This window comes from Haemorhous mexicanus, chromosome 1 (assembly GCF_027477595.1).
Source record: "Haemorhous mexicanus isolate bHaeMex1 chromosome 1, bHaeMex1.pri, whole genome shotgun sequence".
Classification (NCBI taxonomy): domain Eukaryota; kingdom Metazoa; phylum Chordata; class Aves; order Passeriformes; family Fringillidae; genus Haemorhous; species Haemorhous mexicanus.
Window position 1 is genome coordinate 49374161 of NC_082341.1, and position 23932 is coordinate 49398092.

The 23932-nt window shown below is 38.9% G+C and overlaps 1 protein-coding gene across 21 annotated transcripts in view; it reads left to right on the forward strand.

Moving 5' to 3' along the window:
• The window catches only part of NFX1 (nuclear transcription factor, X-box binding 1), a 113348-nt gene that overhangs the window by 12487 nt on the left and 76929 nt on the right, over positions 1–23932 (forward strand). For 20 of the 21 annotated variants that reach the window (XR_009486925.1, XR_009486928.1, XR_009486924.1 and 17 more), the window contains 4 exons: positions 2010–2171; positions 12211–12288; positions 14536–14641; positions 22551–22622. Coding sequence is in view for 18 of the 21 variants with exons in the window: in XM_059849335.1 (XP_059705318.1) it covers positions 2010–2171; positions 12211–12288; positions 14536–14641; positions 22551–22622 (418 nt within the window). In the remaining 3 variants the exon portion in view is untranslated. The remainder of the gene's footprint in view (positions 1–2009; positions 2172–12210; positions 12289–14535; positions 14642–22550; positions 22623–23932) is intronic. The other variant, XM_059849383.1, reaches the window with a different exon arrangement.

Below are 23932 nucleotides of genomic sequence, written 5' to 3' on the forward strand. Positions count from 1 at the left end.
CTGCAGGACTGTGGGTCTGTTGCATCATGTGCAGTGTTCTCTGGTACAGAGTCTGGGGACCCGTTGGAGTGGGCCTTTGATGGGCCGTGACATCCCATCTGCTGTCCCTCACATGGATGCCTGGTAGATGTGGCTTTCCCAGGGTGGGGGGCCCTGCAGTTGGGCTAGTCTGCACAGCAGCTGGATGGGTGTTCACTGCCTCTGACTGTAAGATATGCCATACATCCAAAAGAACTTCCTCACTTCCTCCTCAGTTTGGTGTCAGGGTCTGTGCAAGTCTGGCAGCAGATAAACCTGGGGCTACAGCCTTTACCCTAAAGCTTCTGGACATCCCTGCCGTGGATGTATGCTCTTCCAGTCTTATCCATCATTTCCCACATGCGTTATCTCTGTCCCTTAAGCAGTTTAACTCGAAGTTGATGGCCTCAGCCTAGAGACCTCATTTAGAGTGCAGGGGTCTTCCATGCAGTTTTTGTTACACAATTTGCTGTAAGAGGCAAAAGTCCTTCATAAAAATGTTTAAGCCATAAACCATAACATTTGAGTCTCTGATACTTGTATTGGCACAATCTTAAAATGCTACATTTTCACATTGTACGCTTGTGTCCTGGTTTAGGGCAAATTTGGGAGAGAATCCCCAAAAAGGGCTTCTCCAAACAACAAACCCACATGGCCCCTCCCCCCAACCGGTTCGGGAAGAATTCCTCGGAGAGAGGTGGAAGGAACCTGTTTATTTGACAAGCACAGCACCCCCTGGCACACAAATGAACAATACCGGATGACACCGCTCTTTCACCACTCAGAAAAAGATGACAAATTCAGAAAGTCTCTCCTGGGAGTTAGTCGCTGTTATCAGTCCCTCCGGTGCTGGGGCAGCTGCTGTAGGCCACAGGGTGCAAACTCTCGGTGTTTCCAACATCCCAGTCCGGAGCGGGTTTGGCAGGTCCACACAGGGGAAGCAGTCCAGAAAGGAATTTGGACTGTTTAGCTAAATTAACTAATGAGAAGAGGGGGAAAAAGCAAGAGCAAGCAAAGCAGAAGTGAAGCAGAAGCAGAAGCAAAGGCAAAAAGCCGGGCAAAAAGCAAAAAAAGCAGCACTAAGTCCTGGTGCTATCTGTATGTCTCGCCGCATGGCTGATAAGAGGCCCAAAACAAAACTTTCATTCTGCCAGTCTTAAAGGCACAGAACATAATATCCAGCATAAATTACACACACGAATGGGGATAACAGTCACCCTAGGACAACTTGTAGTTAGTATATTTTAAAATCCTGTGGACATTTCTAAGGTGTATTTGGTAGTCTTATCTTAATGGGTGAGAAGTAATCTGACAGAAATTAAGCTTTATGTGGTGCCTTTCTTATGGTTGCACATCAGGCTGTGTTGACTTTAACGTGAGGTTCTTCTTTATTTTCAAAGTACTTTTTCACATTTGTTCATATGGCTCAAAAGACCCTGTACTTTGTTGTTCCCAGTAATTCCACTCCTAAAGCACTCACTTTATAAAGGGTTTATTCCCATAATCCAGGTATTTCACTATTAATATTTGTTGTGTCATCTCCTGGGAATACTTAAGGATAGGAATGAAATGTAATTTTGGCAGAGATTTCTGTATTTAAGAGAATTCATCTTCTTGGTTTAAAGTGTATGCAAAGATAAATTTCCTATATAGAGTGATGAGCAAAATCTCAAACTTCTGCCAATCTTAAAAATAATTATTACTTCATAAGATCAGGATAATTACTGTCTGTCAAAGTGGAATTTGTGTTGCCACTTTAATAAGAATCTTATATTCCTTCTTCCTGCTGTGAAGCTAAAAAAATGCAAAGCAAGTATCAAACTGGAATCTTCCATGAGTAAACTAATGTCTTATTTATAGCCACTGAGCTAAAATAGCCACAGAGCTAAAACAAGTTTCACTATAATTTAAATTAAATCTTTGAATTTAATTTGAGTTTCATTTCTGAGCTAGCTGTTCTTTTATGCACAAGTAATATATTTGATTTGCAGGGTCATTGATTGAACAGCTGACCACAGAGAAGTATGAGTGCATGGTATGCTGTGAGGTAGTCCGAATAGTAGCCCCAGTGTGGAGCTGTCAGAATTGTTACCATGTATTCCACCTGAATTGCATCAAGAAATGGGCACTATCACCAGTTTCACAAGCTGAAGGTTGGTATTTTCTCAAATATATATTGTATACATATATAGTCTATATTATGTATACATATTCTGTATATAATGTATATTATATATTCTCAAATGTATTAATAGTCAAATTCATGTGTTGATTATGTAGTGAAAACTATTAAGAAATATTGTTTAAGATAACAATGTGACCCACCTCTAAGGCAAGGCAAGCAAGTTCATTGTTAAAGGGATCCCTGGGGGTGGATTAAAGCAAAACAACACTAAGTAACTGATACAACAACAAATTTTATTAGAACTGCTTTGAAATCTTAAGTGGAAAAAGACTTAATGGATTTGAGAAAGGGTACTGTAGGCATTCTGAAGGGTATGATCACCGTAAGAGAGGAAAACAGGAAAGAGAAAAACAGAAGAAAAGAGAGATCTATCACCACCCATGGCTCCAGTGACATGGTCGGGGATTATGGTCAATGGTTGTGATATGCAGTCCAAGTCCATTGGAAATGGAGGCAAGCATATGTATCAAAAATTGGGAGGTTTATAACCCTGATTCTTCTAGTACCTCCAGTACCTCCTCCAAGAAGAATTCTGGGTATGCACAGTCTTCTTTCTGGAAGGTTCTGGAAGTCTGGCAGCATCAAACAGGGGGCTTGAGTGTATGTGCCTGGAAAAATTTTCTGATCAAACTATTCAAGTTCAGGGTTTTGCGGCTGATGGTGGTGGCTTGTGGTGGAGAGAAATTTGCATTAAAAAAACCCTCTGCCATTCCTCTGTGGTAACTTCCTTACAGCGGCTTCTCCTTTAGTTCAAAGTTTCTCCTTTAGTTAAACAAACTTAAACAGCTTGTTTAAGGCAAAATTTAGCCATAAGCGGCAAATGGTTCACTACAAGGGGCAAGCTGTAAACAAGTTTTAAATCAATTTTTTTCCCTACAGTTCGGTGTATGCCTTACATAATCCTCATAACTTGATTCTTTCCAGTGTTCTAGCTAAACCTAATTTCCGGATTTGGATGCGTGAGATCATTCAATGAAATCAGTGCATCAGGTTGTAAAATCTGTGGCTGTGTTTTTACACACCAAGAAGCATCTCATCTCTTACCTGTGCTTTGCTGAGCAGTCAAGCAGAAGATGCACTTCATGCATTAGTTGTCTGCTTTTACTCAACCACCTTTTAGTTTGTTTCTCAGATAAAATACTCCTGAAATTCATCCCTCATGCCATGCAATGAAATGGAATTCAGAGAAAACAGAAAGCTTTAGCCTTTGGCATCAGCTTAAACTGTTTCAGATTCCTTGTATTTTACCACTTTTTGAAACTCTTAAACCAGTATGTTATGCCCTTTGAATCCTTTCTTGTAAGCTAAGGCTGAGTTGCAGCCATTACTCAGTTCAGTTGAGTTGTGTAGACACGCTCTGAAAATGATAATCCTGAAGCAGCCTTTATTTTTTTCTGTACCCTGCTTTGTTCAGCATTTGCCATTCTTTGTGTCTTTCTGTATCTCTCTGGGCAGGCTGAGGAAATACAATGTCACCTAGTTCCAAATTTTTGACAGAAGTTCTGGCAGACTGTAAATCTCCTACAGAAAGGATTGGTTGCAAAGTTCTTTTTGCAGAAGATGCATAGTCAGACTTCTGGGATGGGCTGGTTTTGGGCCCCAGTTCTCCATGGGTGAGTTTATTTCAAAGGGGCTTGAGGGACTATTTTACAGTCTTGGTGTGAAAAGACAGGTGTTTTCTAAGGAAGGCAGGAGCCTCTCTTGAAAAGGAAAATGGAAACCCCCTCTGAAATAAATAGGACAGGAGATCTTTCTCCTTTTTAATACCTTTATTAAAAGTGATCAGCTCAGGTTGGGAGGCCCAAGGGGTCCACAGTCACGCTGTTGTCACTCCAGGAGTGGCTTGGAGGAGGAGGAAAGTGCAGCTTTGTCCACTAGGAGGCAGAGCTGGAGGTCTTGTCCTCACAAGAGCAGCAGGGATATACCCCTTGTTCCACTTTTCGATTTGATGTCCAGGGTACTGGCTCCAGCTGAGGTCCTCTGGCTGGGGTGAGGGGCAACAAAGGTTCTCAGCGTCTCTGCAGGCTCTGGACCTTTTTCCTCATGTCCAGACATCACCTCGATCTCTTAATTCTGTGTTGGCTTGATGCTTTTGGGGGTGGTTTTTTTTTTTTTTTGGTAAGTGTGGTGGGGCTCCTCTCTCGTGGCATTCTGGGTCCGACGTTATTTGCATGTCCTCCGATGTCCCCTCCTTTCACTGTCCAAGAAGGGCCATCCACCTGGCCCAGGCAGGGTGGTACTGACAAAAAGGGGAATTCTCAACAATAGAGTGTTAATGACCGACTCTTAACAGGTGATTACAATGTGAAGTTAACAAAGAACTCTGCCAGCAACTAGCTCCCAGCTCAACTTGTAACTCTGCAACCTTTTTAAAAATAATGGGTAAACCGTTTTTTTGACTCATAACACTCTCCCTCTGAATTATTCTAATTTTGAAATGAAGAGGCTGTCAGGCAAAGATACGGGAGTAGGAATAACAGTTATTAGGAAACATTTTTTTTTTAAAAATCCAGTAATACAAGACAACACTGACAGAGTCAGAACACAACCTGACATCCTGTTGGTCATGATGTTGGTAGCAGTCCAATTAAATGGTGGCTGCAGTCCTCCTGGAGTAACAGATGAGGTTGCTTTGAAACCGTGATCCTGTAGAAGGGTGCAGTTTTCCTCTGAAGGTCCAGTGGTGGTATTGATGGGCCTGGTCTTCCTCTGGGAATCCAGTGGGAAAAGGCTGGTTGTGGTGTTCCAAATTTAAGATTACATCGAGATAGGAATGCTTGTCTTCTCCCCCTGGGCAGAGCATCTCACAATGGGATGATGTAATTTTATCAGTCGTGCAATGAGACTCAATGGCCCATTAACAGAAGATATTTTCTGGAGGGAGGATTGGTTGTGGAAGAGATAAAGAAAAACTGCCCCACGTGTTTTTATGTGGTGGCCCAATTAAGAGAACATAACTGCCCACCTCTATTGGATGGCAATAGAATACACACCCCCAGCCACATCTTGCATTTCCAGCCTAAGACATTTACCGGGAGGTGGGCACAAAGGAAAAATGTGACAGTTCTTAGGAGGTTAAAAGCCAAACTTCATTTGCAAACTTTATAAGCCAAACTGAGAGTGACTGTTGAGTGACTCCCCTTTTTTGGAATTGATTTATCTCCCTGGAACAGCTTACTCTTGACAAAAGAGTAGCTGCTTGCTTAAGGGAGCTTTTATCTTTCAAGACAGTAACCTTAGATGCTTGAATCCTGAAAGCTTTTAAAATAGCAAGATTTTTGGGCTATTTGCTTTTTGTGTACGAATTTGTGGACTAAATATGTTACTGTATTCTGCATATGAGAGAACTAGAGCTAATCATTAACTGAAGTAAAAGGTTTTGGCTTCAGTAGACCGGATACCATAGCTCCAATAAAGACAATAGTGCATATTTCTTGACCTGCAGAATTTGCTACCCCATCTTGTTTAGATTTTGTAATCCAGGGTGTGTTTGTTTTACCATAGGTTGTTTCAGTGTATGTTCTACATTTCAGGCTTTGGATGATGAGGAATTCTCTAGAATCCTGGCACTTATTACTGTCTGCTGTAGGAAAAATGGGGCACTGTAATCTACCTAACTCCATAATTTGCTGGGTTTTGGAAGGGGAAGAAAAGTTGATTTTGTTTTTGGGTTTTGTTTTAAATATTTGGACACTATTTCCTTTGATTCTGCAAATGTTATAATGAATTCCAGAAAATCTTAGTGAATTCAGGAACCAAAGTTTTCACTGGTATGTTTCACTTTGAGCCTATTTGCTAATAAGATGAATTTTGAATATTCATTTTATGTTTTTGCAGCAGTGTGTCTTGGTTTGAAAGGTGCCTGCCAAGGAATGTGGGAACCTCCCTTGGCTAGAGGGACCTTTGGTAGGAGGGTATCATCCTCTTTCCTCCGAGTATTATAACTTTGAAATTAAGGGGCTTTCAGGCAAAGGTACAGAGAAAGGAATAACAGTTCTTGATACTAGTATGTATAACAAAGCAAACAACAGAAGCACAACAAAAAAACAGAAACACAGTAACAGCCTTCTCTTGGCTTCAGACACTTTCCCCTATGGAGTTGTTACAGCCGGCAGAGGCACTGTTGACTCCCAGCCAGGCAGGGCAGGTGCAATAATTCCCTCGAAGCTGCAGAGGATGGTGTGGCGTGAGTTCAGCTGCGTTTCTCTCATGTGGTAATGGCAGACAGGCTGGATGGTGAAATGGGCTGCAGCCGGAACCTCGTAGTGGCAATTGGGATGGCAGAATCAAGCATACCCCCTGGAGTGGCAAACAAATGTGACAGAAAACTTAGGGGTTGCTGGACTTGGAGTGCTGGGTTAGAGTGTAGTAAAAAAGCCTAAGGCTGCAGCCAAAAGCAGTGGGGCTGGGCAGTGGCAGCTGGAGTTCTCCATAGCAACTGCCACATACAGCCAGAGAGACATGCCCTCCAGGAAGGGGGAGGGGGTCATGGTCCTGGATTTTCCCCTGAGGCGCCTGAATAGATGGTGAGGATCCTTTCCAATCAGATCAAGTGTTAATAAGTTCCCAGTTCAATGGCTGCCCTAGTGAGCAAAGGCTCACTCACAGTAAGGAAGAAGCAGTGCAGGGCTGGGAACTATGGTGGCAGTGAATTCTCCCCACAGTAAGCTGCTCAACTTAGTCCTCCTCCGATGCCAAGGGGGAGAGAGATCTGTGGGCTGAACCAAGCCCTTCACCACTTCCCCACGCCCTCCCTCCAGGCCCCTGGCCAAAATCTCACAGTATTTCTACCCTTCCCAGGAGAGAGCCCCTCAGGTAAGAGAGTAGCCAGCTGCACCTTTCCCCCACCTTGGCCATTTCTTTTGTCTCTTTGAGTACCAGTTGTTATTTTCTCTTAGCAACACTGGGACAAAATTCCATAAGAGAAAGGATCTTTACTTTTTTTTTTTCCCTTCCTTTTCTATCTTCCAACTGGTGTTTCAGTGAAAATTGCCCTCCTTATAGGGCCTTGCAGCAGCTCTTAACCTCTGTGATTCATAGTAGAAGGCTGAAAGTGTGTGTGTGTGTGTGTGTGTGCATAATTTCTCACAATTTTTTGTGATCACAGAATTGGATCAGAGAAATCCTGAATATTTGGATGAAGTAGTTAACATCCCTCATGGGGATGTCATATAGTTTCATCTCCCAGAGCAATTGTGACTTGTGTCTGTTTAAAGAGAAAAGGAGGTATGGATCCTTTGGGGACAAGGCACAATGCTCAGCAAGGGGAAGCTTTGGCATTAATGAAAGCAAGGCATTACTAGGATGGGAGTCCTGGGACACCAATGCTGATTAAATGTTGAGACACTATACAACAGAACGCTTCTTGGAAGTGAAAAACAGGAGTGTACAGCTCTCTTTTATATATAATTTGTGCTTATTAACACATTGTATGTAGGTTTTGCTCATTCCAAACTCACTGATCTAATGCCGGTGTTATTGTCTGAATTTTGAGATCCAGAGCAGGCCATCAGATCGGCATCAATGTAAAAAGGAAAGGGAAGTATTCTGATTGCGATGTCAGTGTGAGAAAATGTTCTTACGGCTCTACATACTTGGATGGGAAGAAGCAATGAACTGTCTTAGGTCTAGATTTCTAGGTTCCAGAAACCAGTTCTAGAACTAGGTTACTGTAACGAAGTCTTCTCACACTCTACAGTATCTCTCTTCTTAGGCTATATTGAAGATGTCTTCTGTCAGAAACTTCTTTGCCTTCTATTGTCTTGACAGTCACCTGAAAAATGACAGCTGGTTTGGCCAAGGCAAGTGAAAGAATCTCCTGATTATCTGTGGGGAGTCAAGGAATTGCTCTCTTCTTGGTCTGCTTGCTCTGTGGTGTGTTAAGGAACCTTCCCAGTCCTGCCATTCACAAGACCCTCTAGCAGTCATACTCACAACACCTGTGAAGGGAGGCCAAAGCCCCTTCACAGTGGACAGCTGGAGTGAGCCAGTGGGTGCTTTACTTGACTCCCTACTTTGCGGAAAATCACGCTGTGAAAAGCCAGTGTCCATAAAGGAGACAGGAGTCCTGCAACTTTATTCAAAAGAAGGTAGAGAGTCCACTAGGCTATACCCCCTTGGGATCTCTTGAGTTTTTGTAGGATGCAGCCTCCTTTTATCCTAAACTCCCAGCTGCATGTTGCCCTCCTCCTATCCCCATTGGGTTGAGGTGCTAGGAAGGTACAGCTTCCCAAACTGCCTACTAAATATTCCCTCTTGGATGTGTATACTCCCCCCCGCCCCCATCACACATTGTATGACCATCAAAACTAGCTGTAAGCCCATCCTAGGTGGAGAAGCTAATTTCCATAAGTCTATTAATGTAGCCTGTGCATTTTTCTCCAAAGTTCAGAAATTCAAGCTGTGCTTGGCTCTGCAACAAACTTGGGCAGCTTGATGTTTGTAATGACCCCTACACCCATTCTTCCAGAACCTGATTGGTGAAATAAATAGGGCAGGAAATCTTTCTCCTTTTTAATGCCTATATTGAAAATCAGCTCGGGTGGGAAGAACCGACGGGTCGCGCTCATGCCGCTGCTGCTTTCAGGAGTGGCATGGAGGAGGAGGAAAAGCGCAGCTTTGTCTGCTGCTCTGGGGCTTCTGTCCTCACGAGAGCACCAGGAGATTCCCGCTTTTTCCATTTGATGTTTGGGGTCCTCTTTCTAGCTGACATCTTACTAGGTTAGGGTGAAAGGTAAAAAGGGTCTTGCAGATACTGGATTCTGTTCCTCACATCTAGACAATGCTTCGATCTCTTCATTCTGTGTTGGCTCATTGTTTTTAGGGGTTTTTCCTGCTAGGTTTGGTGAGGGGTTTCCTCATTTGCATGCCAACCCTGTTGTCCCCTCCTCCTCACAGTCCCGGGTGCCATCTTCCAGGAAGCAGTGGGGTGTTACTTGACAAAAAGGGGGATTTCCAACCATCAACAACAGCTAGTTAAAGAAAAACTATTAGCAACAGGTGATTATGACATGAAATTATTAACAACAAATAGTTAGAACTCCAACTTGGCAGCAATTAGTTTAACTTGTGAACTCTGCAAACTTAAAAAAAAATGTGCAACTTTTCTACTCATAACAATTGGTCCTTTCAGATCAAGCAATTTGTGAAGAAGTTAATACCCATTCCTAGTATCATTAGGTTTGTAATGACCCCCACACCCATTCTTCCAAAACGAATAATTTGAGAAGACATTTTTCCTATCTATTTCTACAGTGTAGACTGTCAGCAGCACTCAGAACTAGAGAATGGATTTTTATTTTATCTTAGAGATATCCTGGTCAGGAGGAGGAGCTCTGCTGGGTGTCACTTTGCCATCAAGTGGAAAGATTCTTTTCTGTAAGGCAACAAGCATTTTACTAACATTTCTTGAAGGAATGTGCCCTTAAGGTATTGCATAGCTAAGGTCAATCTGACAAAAAAAACCTTCGCTGCACACAAGATCTTTGTTTATTAAGGGGAAATTGTTGTTCCTTGCCCCTTTCCTTCTTCTGTTTCTTTTAAAAACTGATGTTTAAGTGGTGTTTAACTGGTGCCCTTAAATTGATAGAACAAACATTTAAGTAATTTTGTCCTTTCTTTGTAGAGAAGATAGTTGCACTTGTATCTTCATTTTGACTGTAAGGATTGGAGAAATTTGAGGTATTACAGCTATCTCTTTCTGTGCTGATCTTGGACTCCACTTCCAAGTGTACCAGATCCATACCAGTCCAGTGCTGGCCTGTAACACAGCACTTGTAAACTTCTGAGTTTCAGTGATCAGAATAGAAGTTAACAAAAATGTTGGTTAATAGTTTCAAGTAAGGAATCTTTTTATCCCAGAAGGAAGGAGAGGATAGCAATTACCAAAACAATCTCTAGTAAAAGGGAATGAGGTGTCTTGTATGTGGTATTGTATGTGTCTTGTCTTGATTCTGCTTAGACAACTGTCCTTGTGGTGTCTTTGGTTGGAGTTCTGCCTAATTCACTTCTGTTCATGAGAAGATTATTGAAAATGGAATGTTCTTTCTGTAGGATCATTCTCATTCTCACTTTCCTTAGTAATCAGGATTTTAAAGGAACGCTTACAGGACCACTTCTTATAAATGTGTATGCCAGGAGCCATCCTACCATCATTCTATACTGCTGTAATTGCACCTGAATCCTGGAACAAAACTTTATTACTCCTGATTTTGGACAAGGCAACCATGCATGTCCCTTGTGGGTGAACATACATTAATGTGCTTTGACCAAAGATAATCAATGATGATGAAGAAGGAAATACATCTTACCAAGGCTGTTTTTAATGGGTTCCTATTTTTGGGGGACCTTCACTATACTCTGGAGAAACTGTTGCTTGTAAAGGACTAGGCATCCAGCTCCAGGGAAGTTGTTGATAGAAGAGGTCTTCTGCTAGCCTCCTGAAGCTTTCAGGGTAGACTTATCTTCACAGCTTTTGAAAACATAACATGGAATAAGAATGAAAGAACTTGTTAATGCCATAATTAAGTGTGATGTACTGTACTATACTGTAATGTCATAGGGAATCCTGTAGTATTTAGTGTGCTGAGTTTAGGAGGAGCCACATATAAGGTGCTTACGGTTTTGTCAGTAAATACGCCTTTTAGTTGCCTACTGCCTGCTTTTGCCTTCCTCCTTACACTTCTCTCTGAGTTGCTTCTTCTGAGTTCCTTTAGTTTCTAGCGGTCAAAAGAAAAAAAATCTTGGTCAGGAAATTCAAATTAGTCTTGACCATGAATATGAGAGTATATGCCTTGTGCCACTGTTGAAGAGCTGCTCAGCCTATAATCGTACAGATCTCTGCAGCAATCTTGGTGGCACAGTAATATGAGCTGTTATAAAGAGGGATGTGAATAGGCATGAAGTATTGGAAAGAACAGACATGCATTAGGTTTGCATTTCTAGACTGTCAAGGCAGTCTGTAATTTGAATAATTTCAATTTGTGAAAATTATTTCCATTGTTCATTATGATGGGCAACATAAGTTGTTGAATCCAGTTGAAGGTCAACCAAGGTGTGCCTCTCATTGCACTGCAGTTGTCCTGTCATAGGCAGAGTTTCCTGTTTGCAATTCCTTCTGCTTTCCTAACATGAAATTATCATGAATCTTGGTCAGATTTCTTAATAGTGAAGAATAATTCTAAAATCACAGATTTATTAATTTACCAGCACTGAATTGATTCAGTTAAGAGAGACAAAGTGTTAATCAGTTTTTTTCTTTTTAATAACTATATATAGATATAAAAACATATCTCTCTTGTCTGTGACCTCTTCTGTGTTTGGTAGCACTCTCAGACTTGTATTCTTAATGGCATGATACCTACTGAATTGGGGAAAATTAATGTTGCTTTTCTTCCACTTTACTCTTCTTCCTCTACTGCTAAAGCACCCTCCTGAAACACAGAAACAAGATAACTACTATTTATTAAAATAACAACTCAAAGAATAATGTAAATGAATAAATTACATTGTTCTGGTTTATATATAAATTTATATACATAAATTTTATCAGAATGTGGGCAACACTAAATTTGTCTTCTACAAAACACATACAGTCATGAGAAGATAGTGAAAAGGAAAGTACAGGTAGTGATTTGTGTGAAGTATGTATTCCTCACCAATTCCCCTCTCTTAACACTTTTTTTCCCCTCACAGCTTTAGATATGGTGAAGTCTGTCTATGTTCCAGCTGTATGTCTTATAACAGGGCATATGATAATAGAAAAATTGGGAGTTTAAAATCTGGCTTTGCTTCAATAAAAAGTTGTAGCCCTTTGAAATGAAATACTATGGCTGTGTTGATGTCAATACTGTATAAAATGAATGTGTTATCTCACCACTTCTGAGTAAGTGGAAAAATTAATTTATTTGCAACTGTGATAAAAAACAAAGTAGAACAATTTATTCTAGGCTTGTAGATTAGGTCTTTTATTTATTTCAAGTCCTTTTTATCTTTTTTTTTACCTACAGATGGCAATAGTGGTTGGAGATGTCCGGCTTGTCAGAATGCTTCTGTGCAAGTTCCTAAAACTTACACTTGTTTCTGTGGTGAGTTTCTCACTTGCTTTTGCAAAGAAAAACAGTTTTGTCATTTTGATTCCTTTTTTTTAATATGAATTTTAGTATTGGTGTTTGTTTGCTTACATGCCTGAGATTCAGTTTTTAAAAAATTTTATTGACACTGGAATGTGGCTGCACAGAGAATCATACATGTGCTGCTTGAAAAATGAAAGGAAAATAGTAAGTCCCAAGTGGTAAATATTTTCAAATCATTATGTAGAAATAGTGATTTTTATGGAATAATGATAGATTTTGGCTGGTATCTTGTGAGCTTTCCTTCTGTAGAAGGAATGGAATAACCTGCATGTTTACGTCTTTGTGACAGGACCAAAATAATACACAACTCAAGGATACAACTATCTAAACCTTTAAATTGATTTAGCAATTTTGTGATTCATGTAGTTCAGAGGCACATGGAGCTTAAATAGGAAAAAAATATTCAGGCTTTTCAGACCTCTGTGTAGATATGTGTTTAATAAAAAAAGTAAATGGCATGAGTGCAGCACTCACCAAGCCATAAACATAAAACAAAAAGGAGAAATTATGTTACTTAATTGCATAGATATGAATAAGTTTTGTTTGGAATCTATACTTCTGTGATCTGTATTATTTTCACATAGCTTTCTTAAATCAAAATCACTGGAAACTTTCATGTTGCTTTCTAGAAAACAGAATGTTCTGAATTTGAGACAGAAACTGCCAGTAAACTTGTCTAAAGAAGCAAGATTTACTAAAATAGAGTTTTATCTTTTTATCTAAATGTATTAGTGAATCAGTTAGTGCTATACAGTTAAGGCAGAGTTTTTGTACAACAATGTGTGAAACTTTATTAATGTAGGGATAATAATTCAGAATGCAGTCAGAATTAACTGACCATGAATGAAAGTTAGACCAAATGAAAATTAGACTTTTTAAAAAGTCTAATTTTAAAAAGTCTAACAGACAGGACATCTGTCTGTTAAATAGGGAAGAAATTCTCCTAAGCCTAAAGACGTTTTATGGTGTAGGAGATCTACACTAAGAACTTTAAATTGTCTGCAGAATTATTACTTGCAGAGTACCATGTAGTAACATAAGAGTTCAAACTTCTGCAGATAATTTTACATTAATGATATATAATTTGGACATCATCAGTCACTTATGAAAACCTATCTTGTATTTGATGCAAAGTAGTAACTATGTCCTGATGTGCTGAGTGTGGTTAAGTGTGATTTTTTTTTTTTCCCCCCCCCCATGCTTTCACCCATGAGGAAATTCCTGTCTTATTTTTCTTCTGAAGCTTCAGATCTTTCTGGGGACTTTCCTGGGTATTCAGTTAGTTTAATTGAAACTCGGGCGAATAAATGCTATCTGTAGTGTTTGTTCATATTTTTCTAACTTAATATTGTAGAATATACAGAGGTATATTAAAAAAATTTAAATTATGTGACTATGTCACCAAAAATACATTTTCTTGTTGGTTTTGATTGTCACAGCTCAAATTTGCAACATTAGCTCAGTTGCTTCACTGTTACTTTAATTCCTCTCTTGCAGAAAGCCAAGAGTGTTAATGATGGCAATTAAGATTAATCCTGATGTCCATGCACTTAGGGCTATGAGATTTGATGATAATATCTCAGATTAATGAAAATATGGTTTAGTGCTTATCTGAAATATAAAATACATGAAGCTAACATGGTTCTTGTTTAAGACTTCATTCTTTAGAATTCATGAACCTTTAGTATTTTTATTAATGTGGAGTCTGATTCTTTTTATAGAAGTGACTTTCATAATTTGCCCACTTATTTAATTCCCTATTCCCCATCACCATGCCAGGTAGATCTTACTTTCTGGGATCAGTATCTTTTTACTTTGCTCCTTTTTTTTTCCCCTCTCTGCTGCATTGAGACAGCAAGAGAGTTTCATCCTTCAATTTTCTTAGCTACTGTGCAGCCTGACCAACTGCTGGGGGCTTTTAGTTTTCATGTATTTCATCAGTTTAATGTATCAGCTACCTGCATGTCTGCTGATTGAGAGTACAGAAGGAAAGAATCTGGAGCTTGCTATTCCAATGGCACATTCTTTTAAAAAAGCTGAGTATGTATCAGTAAAGAATAACATAAGCATTTGTGTAATTTTTTTGTCAAAGAAGACTTGCCAGTATTTAAAGTACTGCTTTTTCTCTTTCTATATTTTTCACAAATGCAGTCTGGTATTCAAAGCAATAAATATCTTTTTGACTTTGACATGGTTTAGGTAAGGTGCACAATCCTGAATGGAATAGAAATGAAATCCCACATAGCTGTGGGGAACTTTGTGGAAAGAAGAGGCAGTGTTTGGACTGTCCACATCTTTGCAACATGTAAGTAAATGTATATTATATAAACACTGAAATTATTTTGAGAAAATTTCTGAAAACTATATTTGCTTAGTTTTTTATTCTAGGATATGCTTAGAGATTTAAAACCTATAGAGGTTTATAGTTCAGCTGAAGTCTGAAAGAAATGAAAAGCCTGAAATGCTTTTGTGTTGGTATGTTAAAGCGAGTTCATATGAGAGCATGAACAGGATGTCTACAACAATTGTAGCAACATTCCTATCATATTTTTGGAACTGAACCAGCTATCTGACTTGGTTTCAAGAATTTTCATTGAAGTAAAGAAATAATAGTGTCTGAAAGTAACTCTGAACATGTCCAGTGGTCCACCAGATTTTTCAGGTGCTGTTATTCACGTAAAAGTGTTTGAATATCTTAATTTGGGATCAGTGCTACTTGTTTAAACTGAAAGACCACTTTTTTCTTTCCTTTGTTTCTTTTCCTTTTTTTTGGCTTGCTAACTGTTGAGGATAAAAGGGCATTTGTATTTTTTTATTTGTTGAGACCATCAGATAGTTTAACCAGAGTTTCTCGTGGAAATTTTAATCAGTATATGTAACTCAGATTGGTTCTACTAGCATTTTATTAGTATAATTCAGTGAAGAGAGACAAAGGAGGTGTCGTGGTTTGGAATGGAAGGAAAATTTTGGGAAGTGAGGCAAAAGCTTTTTGTGTAACTGACAGTGTGTTGAACCACTGAGAAACTGGACACGCCTCTGTAAAGACATATGTTAAAGACGAAAGAAACCCGGCAACTTCTTCCCTTCCGGTCAGGAGAGCGGTAACCGCGGGGTCGAGCCGGCTCTTAACATCGGCTGCTGAGCAGGGAGTGGGGGTGCCGCGGGGCTGGATGGAGCTGGCCTTACTAACATCTGACTGCCTACTACACCCTCCCCCCCACAGTCCAGGAGCCCAGCCGAGCCCTGGCAGCAGCCCCGGACTGGTGCCGGGATTTTACTCCCGTGGAAGCTGCCCTCAGCCATCGGGCAGGGGGAAGGAGAAGTTACCCCTCACCCCCGGTGTGCAGCTGCTGGGTTTTAGCCTGGCTGATTGGATTCAATTCGATCCGAGAGGCCTGGCTTCCCTATTTACAGTTTCGGCCCAGCCCGACCCCAACCGGCCTCCAGGCGGGATGTTAACCCTTTCAATGCTTTAATCCTCCCTCGAGTGAGAGGAAGGAAAAAGATGCAAGCATGTAAAAGAACAACATGAAAACATCGTGGTGAGTGAGGAAGATCTAAGTCTCAGATGGGAGGGAGGGGAAGATGCTTTGATCTTACTGCTCAAATCCTCTTGTAAGCTATGGAAAATACCTCTTTTTTCTTGTAACACAGGAAACTATGGGGAGATGAAAGTGTTCAAATTATAGATACCAAGTAAAGACCTCAGTGCCAAAATAAACAGATGTTAAAGTAGCTGTAATCCCATGGGAAGTTTGAACAGAGAAAGAGAGAGTAGTCCTGTGCCCCCAGGAGAAGAAAGAGAATATCTCTGTTCCCAGGGATGAAGATAATTATAGAGATAAATAATGAGAATTTTTACCTTTGAACAACTCATCTTTAAAACAGTACCCCATAAGTCAACATGGCCCATCGACAAGCTGTGGGAAGACTTGTGGAAATGGGAAGGACTTCACAATAACAGGGTTCCCTGGGTGGCTCTTATTTGTGACAAAATTGAGAGCCACGAGAGAACTGGTTTTTTCCTCTTGTGAAGAAGTCTCCTTAACCTTAACAAGAAGGACTTCTCTCCCTAACTGAACTCAAGAAAGACTGTTTTAGAGGTGGTAAACTAACTAGAAATTTTAGGTTTTGTTTCTTTATGTTATCAGTGGAAAAGAAAAGGTTGTGGGGGAAGAAGAAGTGTTCTGAAGGGTTTGTTATGATTCTTAATACTTTTTTTCTTTTAGTTACTTTTAATAAAATTTTATTTATATTGTTTTAAAGGTTTTGAACCTACTTTACCTTTCTCCTAATCCTATCTAACAGCAGGAAATGAGTGCACTGGTAATTAGCCAGCACTGAAGCCCACTACACTCATCAACACATTGGTTGGGAAATTTTAAAATTAGGAAAATCTTAAATTAACAAATCCAGACCACTTCAGGAGGGCATCTCTGTTTTCAACGTTGGAAATTTTACATTAGATTTTTTTTTTAGTAGTGTAGTTGCATTGATAAGATTAACACCATTATATGATTTTTTTCAATGTATAAATATACTTGCTTGTCAGAAACATAAATTATATGTTGTTCCTATTGTATCTAACTTCAATTTCCATGGAAGTTGGTCCTTAACATCTGTTCATATTTCTGGTTTTGGAAATTTTTGATAGAAGCAGTTTTTTGCTCTTGGTCAGAAACTTCACCCATTCCAACAGATTGTTGCCTGACACTTTTTCCAAGATTTGCTAAAGCTCAGGACTTTACTCTGAACTTTGTATTTAATGTGTTCTGCTTCAAATATATTTCAACATTTTATTGAATGTCAGAATAATTCTTTAATACTTGTTTCCCATACATGAAAATGTTCATTAGATTTCTCTTTGATATTAGATTTAATTTATATTTATGCGTTATGTATTTATGTATGCTGATTTATGTTTTATTTCATTTAAGTGTCATGGCTGTTTTCTTAATTTACTTTCAACTTTCAGACTAAAGGTAGCTGATACCCTGAACAGAACACTGCTTCTTTTGGAGACCAGCTGCAGGCCTCAATCTCAGGGGAGGCATATGTTCATGGACATATCTTTTGCTCAGTCAGAAATAAGCAGACTTCTTAACCACTTTTGAGAACTCATTGACTGCAATTTGTTGCCTGACAAAATTTCCTGTCAGGCTTGGAAGCAGATGTTCTTCTCTTCTTTCCTTTCCTAGTCTAGAGCAGAGGTTCAGTCTTTGGTATTCTCTTCTGGAAAGTCTTCTGAAGAGTAGTGACAATACTGTGACATTGGGGTGGTACAAAGTTTTAGTCTCTAAATGTCTGATCTGCATAAAAGTTGTGAAAATTGAGTCCCAATTTGTGACCAGTTGTAGCAGTTGTAACATTTAAAAATGTTGTCATTCAACTTCATGTTTCACATGAATAAAACCAAAATGAGATTATCCAGTCCCAGAGGTAAGGCAACAGTAGGCATGCAGATGAAGATAATGGATGTTCTTGACAATCTCTTAACTTTTGATGGTGAATTGGAAAGGAATGCACTTTCAACATTAGTGTTACCCAATTTTGGATGTTCATCATATTTTGGACACTTCTTTCTTCCATATGGTAATCTTTGGTGTCTGTGAGGACACAGGCCGTCATCTGCTGTATCAAAAAGCAAGTAGGAACTTTGTTCCCTCTTGCTGTATCAGTGGTAGAGTTAGAGATGCAGGGCTCTAATATCTGAATGCAGATGATAAGTCTGGACCATGATGTATGTCTGGGCAGAGATTTTCCTGAAGAGAGTGCTCTATTTTATGATTCTTGCTTAAGTTTAGATGATCTCAAAATTTCTTCTTGCAAGCATTTATTTCTTTGGATTGTGGATTTGCTGTGTGCCATTTTCCCCTCCTCCCACATGTTCCTGTAAGGTGATAAGGTTTGAAACAGAACTGTCATTCTGTTTGCAGATATCCTAAAAGGTGTTTTGTTTTTCCTTTTCAACACTACACCCCATTTTGGTGAAAATAAGTAAAGGTGATTTACACTGCCAGTTGACAGGGGCGATTTAAAGCACACAGACACCAATGGAAAGAATGGTCTTCTTATTTTACAGTGAATATTAAGATAATACAAAAGTAAAATTATACATTCAATAAAACTATGTGCTTCGCTCTAGCAACGGGCAAAAATAAGCAAGGTAGTGTACCTAGTCATTACTTTGAGAGAGAAAGGATAGTGAATGAGAAAGTTAGATACATCATCAATTGCCTAAATACTTTACTGTCACCCAGAGTCCGCAGTCGCTGGGAAGCTCTGCTTTGCAGTGAGGACCTGGAGAACCCTTCCCAGCAATGAGGAAGATCCCACATGGTGAGTCAGCCCGTAGGTGATGAGGCCTCCAAATATGCCCTGAAAGTGGGTCCAGCTTTTATAGAGCCAAATCAGCAAGTCAAAGTGACTTGATTGTATTTTTAGCACAGAAAAACCTGAATCTGATGGCACACTTGCTGACCAGCCAGGGCCAGGGCTTAGCCAGAGCCCAGGCCTTGGCTGGGAGGGTTTGCCCCTAAAATACCCTACAAGCAAGCCTCTATTCGTGTTAGTTGAGAAAATTTCTTAAAATGATACATTTCTTGCCGGTAACTACAGAAGGTTATATGAAAGTTTCTAAAGCAGGCAGTTTGGTGTTAAACAGTGAGTATAAGCTCTTGGTCATCTATTTTTAGGTAAATAATACTGATGGTGTCAGTAGTCACACAGTGCTTGGGATCCATTTGGAAAGTCAGCTCTGGCTTCGGACTGCTGCTCAGGCCTGAGCACATCAACTGGTTTAGTAACAAATCTAATATTTACTCAGATTTATTGAAATGATAACCATTTATATAAACAGTTATTTGGCAGAGCTGAGGAACAGGTAAGCAGCTGTTTGAAAGGGGAATGCTTTGCAGATCTTTTGCTAGTGTTGTGCTGTGGCATGCATAACACTTTTCAAGGTGAGTTCTCTTCACATTTTTAGTTTAAAAACACTGACATTTATTTTATAGTGTTAGGGTCTACATCAAAGAAACATCTAGCTTAACCTTCAATAAAATGTTCCTGATAATAAGCTTCTTAACAAAGCAAAACTTCTTTTAAGGCTCTGAAGTTCTCCCTGCGAGCTGAAACTATGCAAGGCCTTGAGAGCATTTAATAAAGGTCTTTCAACGGCAGTAAATGAAATTCCTCTCTGTCAGACAATACCCTTTTTCTGACCCAGAGATGGGGCAACTGAGAGGTGTTTTAAAAACTTTTATTCCATTTTCAGTCTCATGAGAAGGATGAGACAATACAGATGTTAGAATTCACGTCACCGCAATCAGAAGCCGGCTAATTCCTAACCACAATACACTATAAGTGTTTCTTGGCCTATCAGCTTTTTGCCACACCATGCTGTAGATGCCTTAAAGCCAATCATCTAAAACTACCCCTCATGGGTCCTAGTACAAGGCATCTTTCATAGTTCTGTTTCTCCAGAGTATCTAGTCTTATTTGCCAGGCCATTCATTGAAACTTTTTTTTCTAGCTCCATTTCTCTCTCAGCATATCTGTCCTATTCCATGGCATTTCTAAGTCAACAGTTCTTATCTCAAAGTTTGCATTCAGATGCATACTGTGTGAGCCTTCTGTCAGGGCCTGAGAACTCTCTACAAATCCATTTCCCGCATCTCTCTATTAATTTAAATTTTAGTCACTGGACTTCTGTCATAGATCTTTGGTGCTGTAATCTTTTCTACAGCAGAAGTCCCTTTTTCGTTCTGTTACAGTATCTAATATTTTCACTGTCAGGCAAATGGAAGTTTAGTTTTTCCTCTGTCTAGATAGATATATCTTCACTACTTTTCTTGTATGCCAGTTTTCTAGAGCAGCAGCAGTAAATTGCAAAATAATCATCCATGCTAACGATAGATAATGAAGGTTCAGTTAAAAAAAATCTCTGCATTCACCAAACAGTTAAGACTTCAGTTAATACTGAAGTCTTCAGCCTTTTTGAGTTCAGTTTGCAACATTGTCAAGTCATTTAACTTAGTTTTTTGCTTAATCCCATAAACCAGGACTAAAACTCTAAAGGTATGACCCATCTTTATCATCTAAGGAGCATTTTCTGCACTTCCTGTGCATGTCTCTATGCTGAATGAAATTTGAATTTCAGTCTTAATTGTTGTATGGATCCAGTATGTCCTAGAACTGTAGTCATACTGTAGCTTCTGTCTAAACTAAATTGTACCAGAAACTTTTGCTTGTGTATCTGTAGGGATGCATAAGGAATACTTATTTCAAAAGTCAGAAGTTTGATTTCAAAGCATTAGTTTTTGCATTACTAGAATTTTTCTATTATTTTTAAGGTCTTATTGTTTTCTTATTAAAAGGTCAGAAAACTGTCTCAGAAACATACATTGTCCAAGCTTTCAGATGTCTGAAAATTGTCTGATAACTGTTCTAACAAAAGGAATCTTGCTGTAAGACTGTACTCTGTTATTACTGGTGCTTACAACTTTAAAGTATTTGTGATCAATATAAATAGCTGTTGTGTGATACAGTATCATCAGAAAGCATGCCAGGAGTGGGGTTATGGAAGAAATCTTAGCATTGCTTGCATATGAGTGTGTTGAGAGAAATAATACACCCGATGAAAAACTTCACATGACAAGACTTCCGAAGATGATGTGCCTTCTTGCTTTTCCAAGTTATGACCTAGATCATAGTATTTTGAATTTATGTTTACGTTGATTGGATTCTTAGTTGTTAAGTTGGCATCCAGCCTTCAGAATCCTGCATGGATCTGTGAGAATTGACATCAAGACAGTGCAATATACCGTGCAGTCCTTTTACAAGAGGTTTTCTTGTAAGATAGGTTTTCTCGTATGTTGCAGAATGCATGTTAATTCTCATTGTCTGAAGTTCCACAATACAGTTTTAATTAATTCAGTGGTTTTGTGTTCTTCCTGCTTTACTGTTTATCCATCTAGTTTTTCTTTTTTTCTCCCTTTCCTTGTGCCTGCTCTGGTGCTTTTTCAACTCTTCACTATGTCGTAAAACTGACCTGTCAAAAGACGGAGGGTTATGGTGGTTTTGGTGGTTTGTTTTTTGGATTTGCTTTACGTGATGGGGGATTTTTCATTGTTTTGAATTGGTTTATTGTGCAATTTCTTGGCTTTACTGTTAGAGCTGGTATAGGTTGAGAGATAGGTTAGGCCTTAGTGTCAGCTAGAAGGAGGAGTGGTAGAGGAAGAAAGGAAGCCAGACCACTGTTGACAAGCTGGAGGCATGACTCAACTATATTGCGTATGACTGTAGTAACTGGTTTACTAATTAGTACTTGTATAGTTACTGTCCTTGGGGAATTCAGTAGTTACCATGCAACTGGGTAGTCTGAGTTTTTTGTTTTGGCTAGGATTTCTGTGCTGGTCAGTTCTGGCCAGTAATAATTGCTCCAAATGAGAGCTGCTGTTTTTGCAGATGAAGGGAACTGGGAGTTGGCTAAGGAAGAGTGCAGACTAGATAGTTAAGTATAATTTCACAAACCTGGGCTTGTCTATGCCCAACTAAGGTCTTACATGCAGATAGGGAACATCTAATTTCTTGAAGTCGGAGGTAAGATCTGATATGTAAAGGACTGGAATTGATGACATCTGCAGGCAATTGCCCTTGATAGTAAGAAAAAAATGGAGGCAGACTTGCTGTGTCTCCCATGTGTTACCTTACAGGAAGAGGAGCAGCAACTCTTAGTGGTGGCACTAGAAGCGCGGAGTTCAAAGATAAAACCACCAGCTCAAAAGAAGAAATTATTAGAGAAGTTTTTATCTCTGTTGTGTTTAAGATCACCAAAAAAGTAAATATGTTGATGCTTTGGACATAAGATGATTTTTTTGGGTGTTATCAGTGATGAACACAGTTGAATTGATGCATGTTTGCTGGTGAAAATCAAATATATCAAATGTGTCAGTAGCAGAATTGATTTGTTAGTATTTCCTGTTGATTCGACAGTGGCAGGATGTTCCTTCAACATTAGCGGTCTTTGAGACTGATGCAATTGCAATAATAATTTTTTTTTTCTTGTGTTAAGACTGCTTTCACACCTTGCAGGAGTGAATGCAGGAGTCCTGTATAATGTTTTGATAATGCACTGATGTTGGGTCATGGTGGATTGTGTCTCCGTGAGTGTAATAAAGCTAAGGTTAAATTCACTTTTTTTACTTACTTCCAAGTCTGTGCCACCCAGGACCGTGCCCTTCGTGCCCAGCCTTTGTGACAAAAACATGTGAATGTGGACAAACAAGGTAAGAATGCTTCTACTATGCAAACATAAGTTTAGTTATTATAAACAAAAGAACAGTTTAAAACTCTATATACTATTTTTTTTCTTATAGTTTATTAAAAATATGCTGAACAAAGTTTAATCTGAGCTGTAACTTGAATTTGTGGTTAAAATGATTTGGAGAATTTTATACTTTGGAAAAATGCAGTTACTTTTAATTTTTCAAGAAAGAAAGTAAAAAACGAAAAAATACTTGTTGATTTATAATATATGTAGCTGAATTGTTTGAGCAGTCTGTAAGTTGATTTGATTTTGAAATCTCATACTAGTATTTATTAATTTTATTTGCTAGAAGACTCAAGAAATTTAATAGAAAAAAATGTTCATATCTTTTCTATCTGAATGAAATGAGATCTTAAATTACTTAATTTAAGAAATAATAATTTCAAAAATAATGTGCTTTTCTCAGAAACTGTACAGAGAAGTCTATAGTGTATTCCAGACTTAAAGCTATCCTTTCCTTACGTGTTCGGTGCATATAGTGTCATTGCCAGTAGCAATATGGTACTGCCTATACTATGTGTGATCACTCATAATCTGTTGGCCTCAGTCTTTAGAGTCCCCTTTTCTCGTTACGTAGAACTGATTCTGTGTAATAAATTGTTTGCCTGAGTTTGTTTACAGAATCAAAAAAGCCATAAACCAATTTCAGTGTTACATTCTTGCTCTGGAAAAAAGATCTTTCAGTTTTTTGCAATTATTGCTCAGAGTTTGAATCTAATACTACACAATCTTAATTTTTCAGAAGAAAGTACTGCAGCTTCTGTGGCAGCATTTGTAGATAAAAGCACTCTGTCTTCATCCGAAAAATGGATCGCTTGTAGAATTTTATCTTCCATAGTAATATTATCTCCTTTTATTGTTTAGGGGGTTTTGTTTTCTTTTGTTGTTATTGTTGTTTGGTTTGTTTTTTTTTTTTGTTGTTGTTGTTTTTCTGACTTCTTATTTCATTTAAATGTTTAATAGATGCAACAACTTTGTTTTATTTTTTTTTTCAGATGTCAGATTTTTTTTCCAGATGTCAGATTACTTCACCAGATTGCTGATTTTTGTAATAGTACATTTGATAAATAAAACCTGCTTCAAAATAGCATTTCATATGTATAAACATGCAGCATGTATGGCATGGCATCACCAACTTAAGGATGTTTTAAAATTACTTTTTCAAGTACATGTTTTACAGCCATTGTATAAGCCATCCAGAGTTGAAAAAATCGGAGAATTGATTTTGTCACATTTTTTGACAATTTAATTAAAAACTCAGTTGTTTTC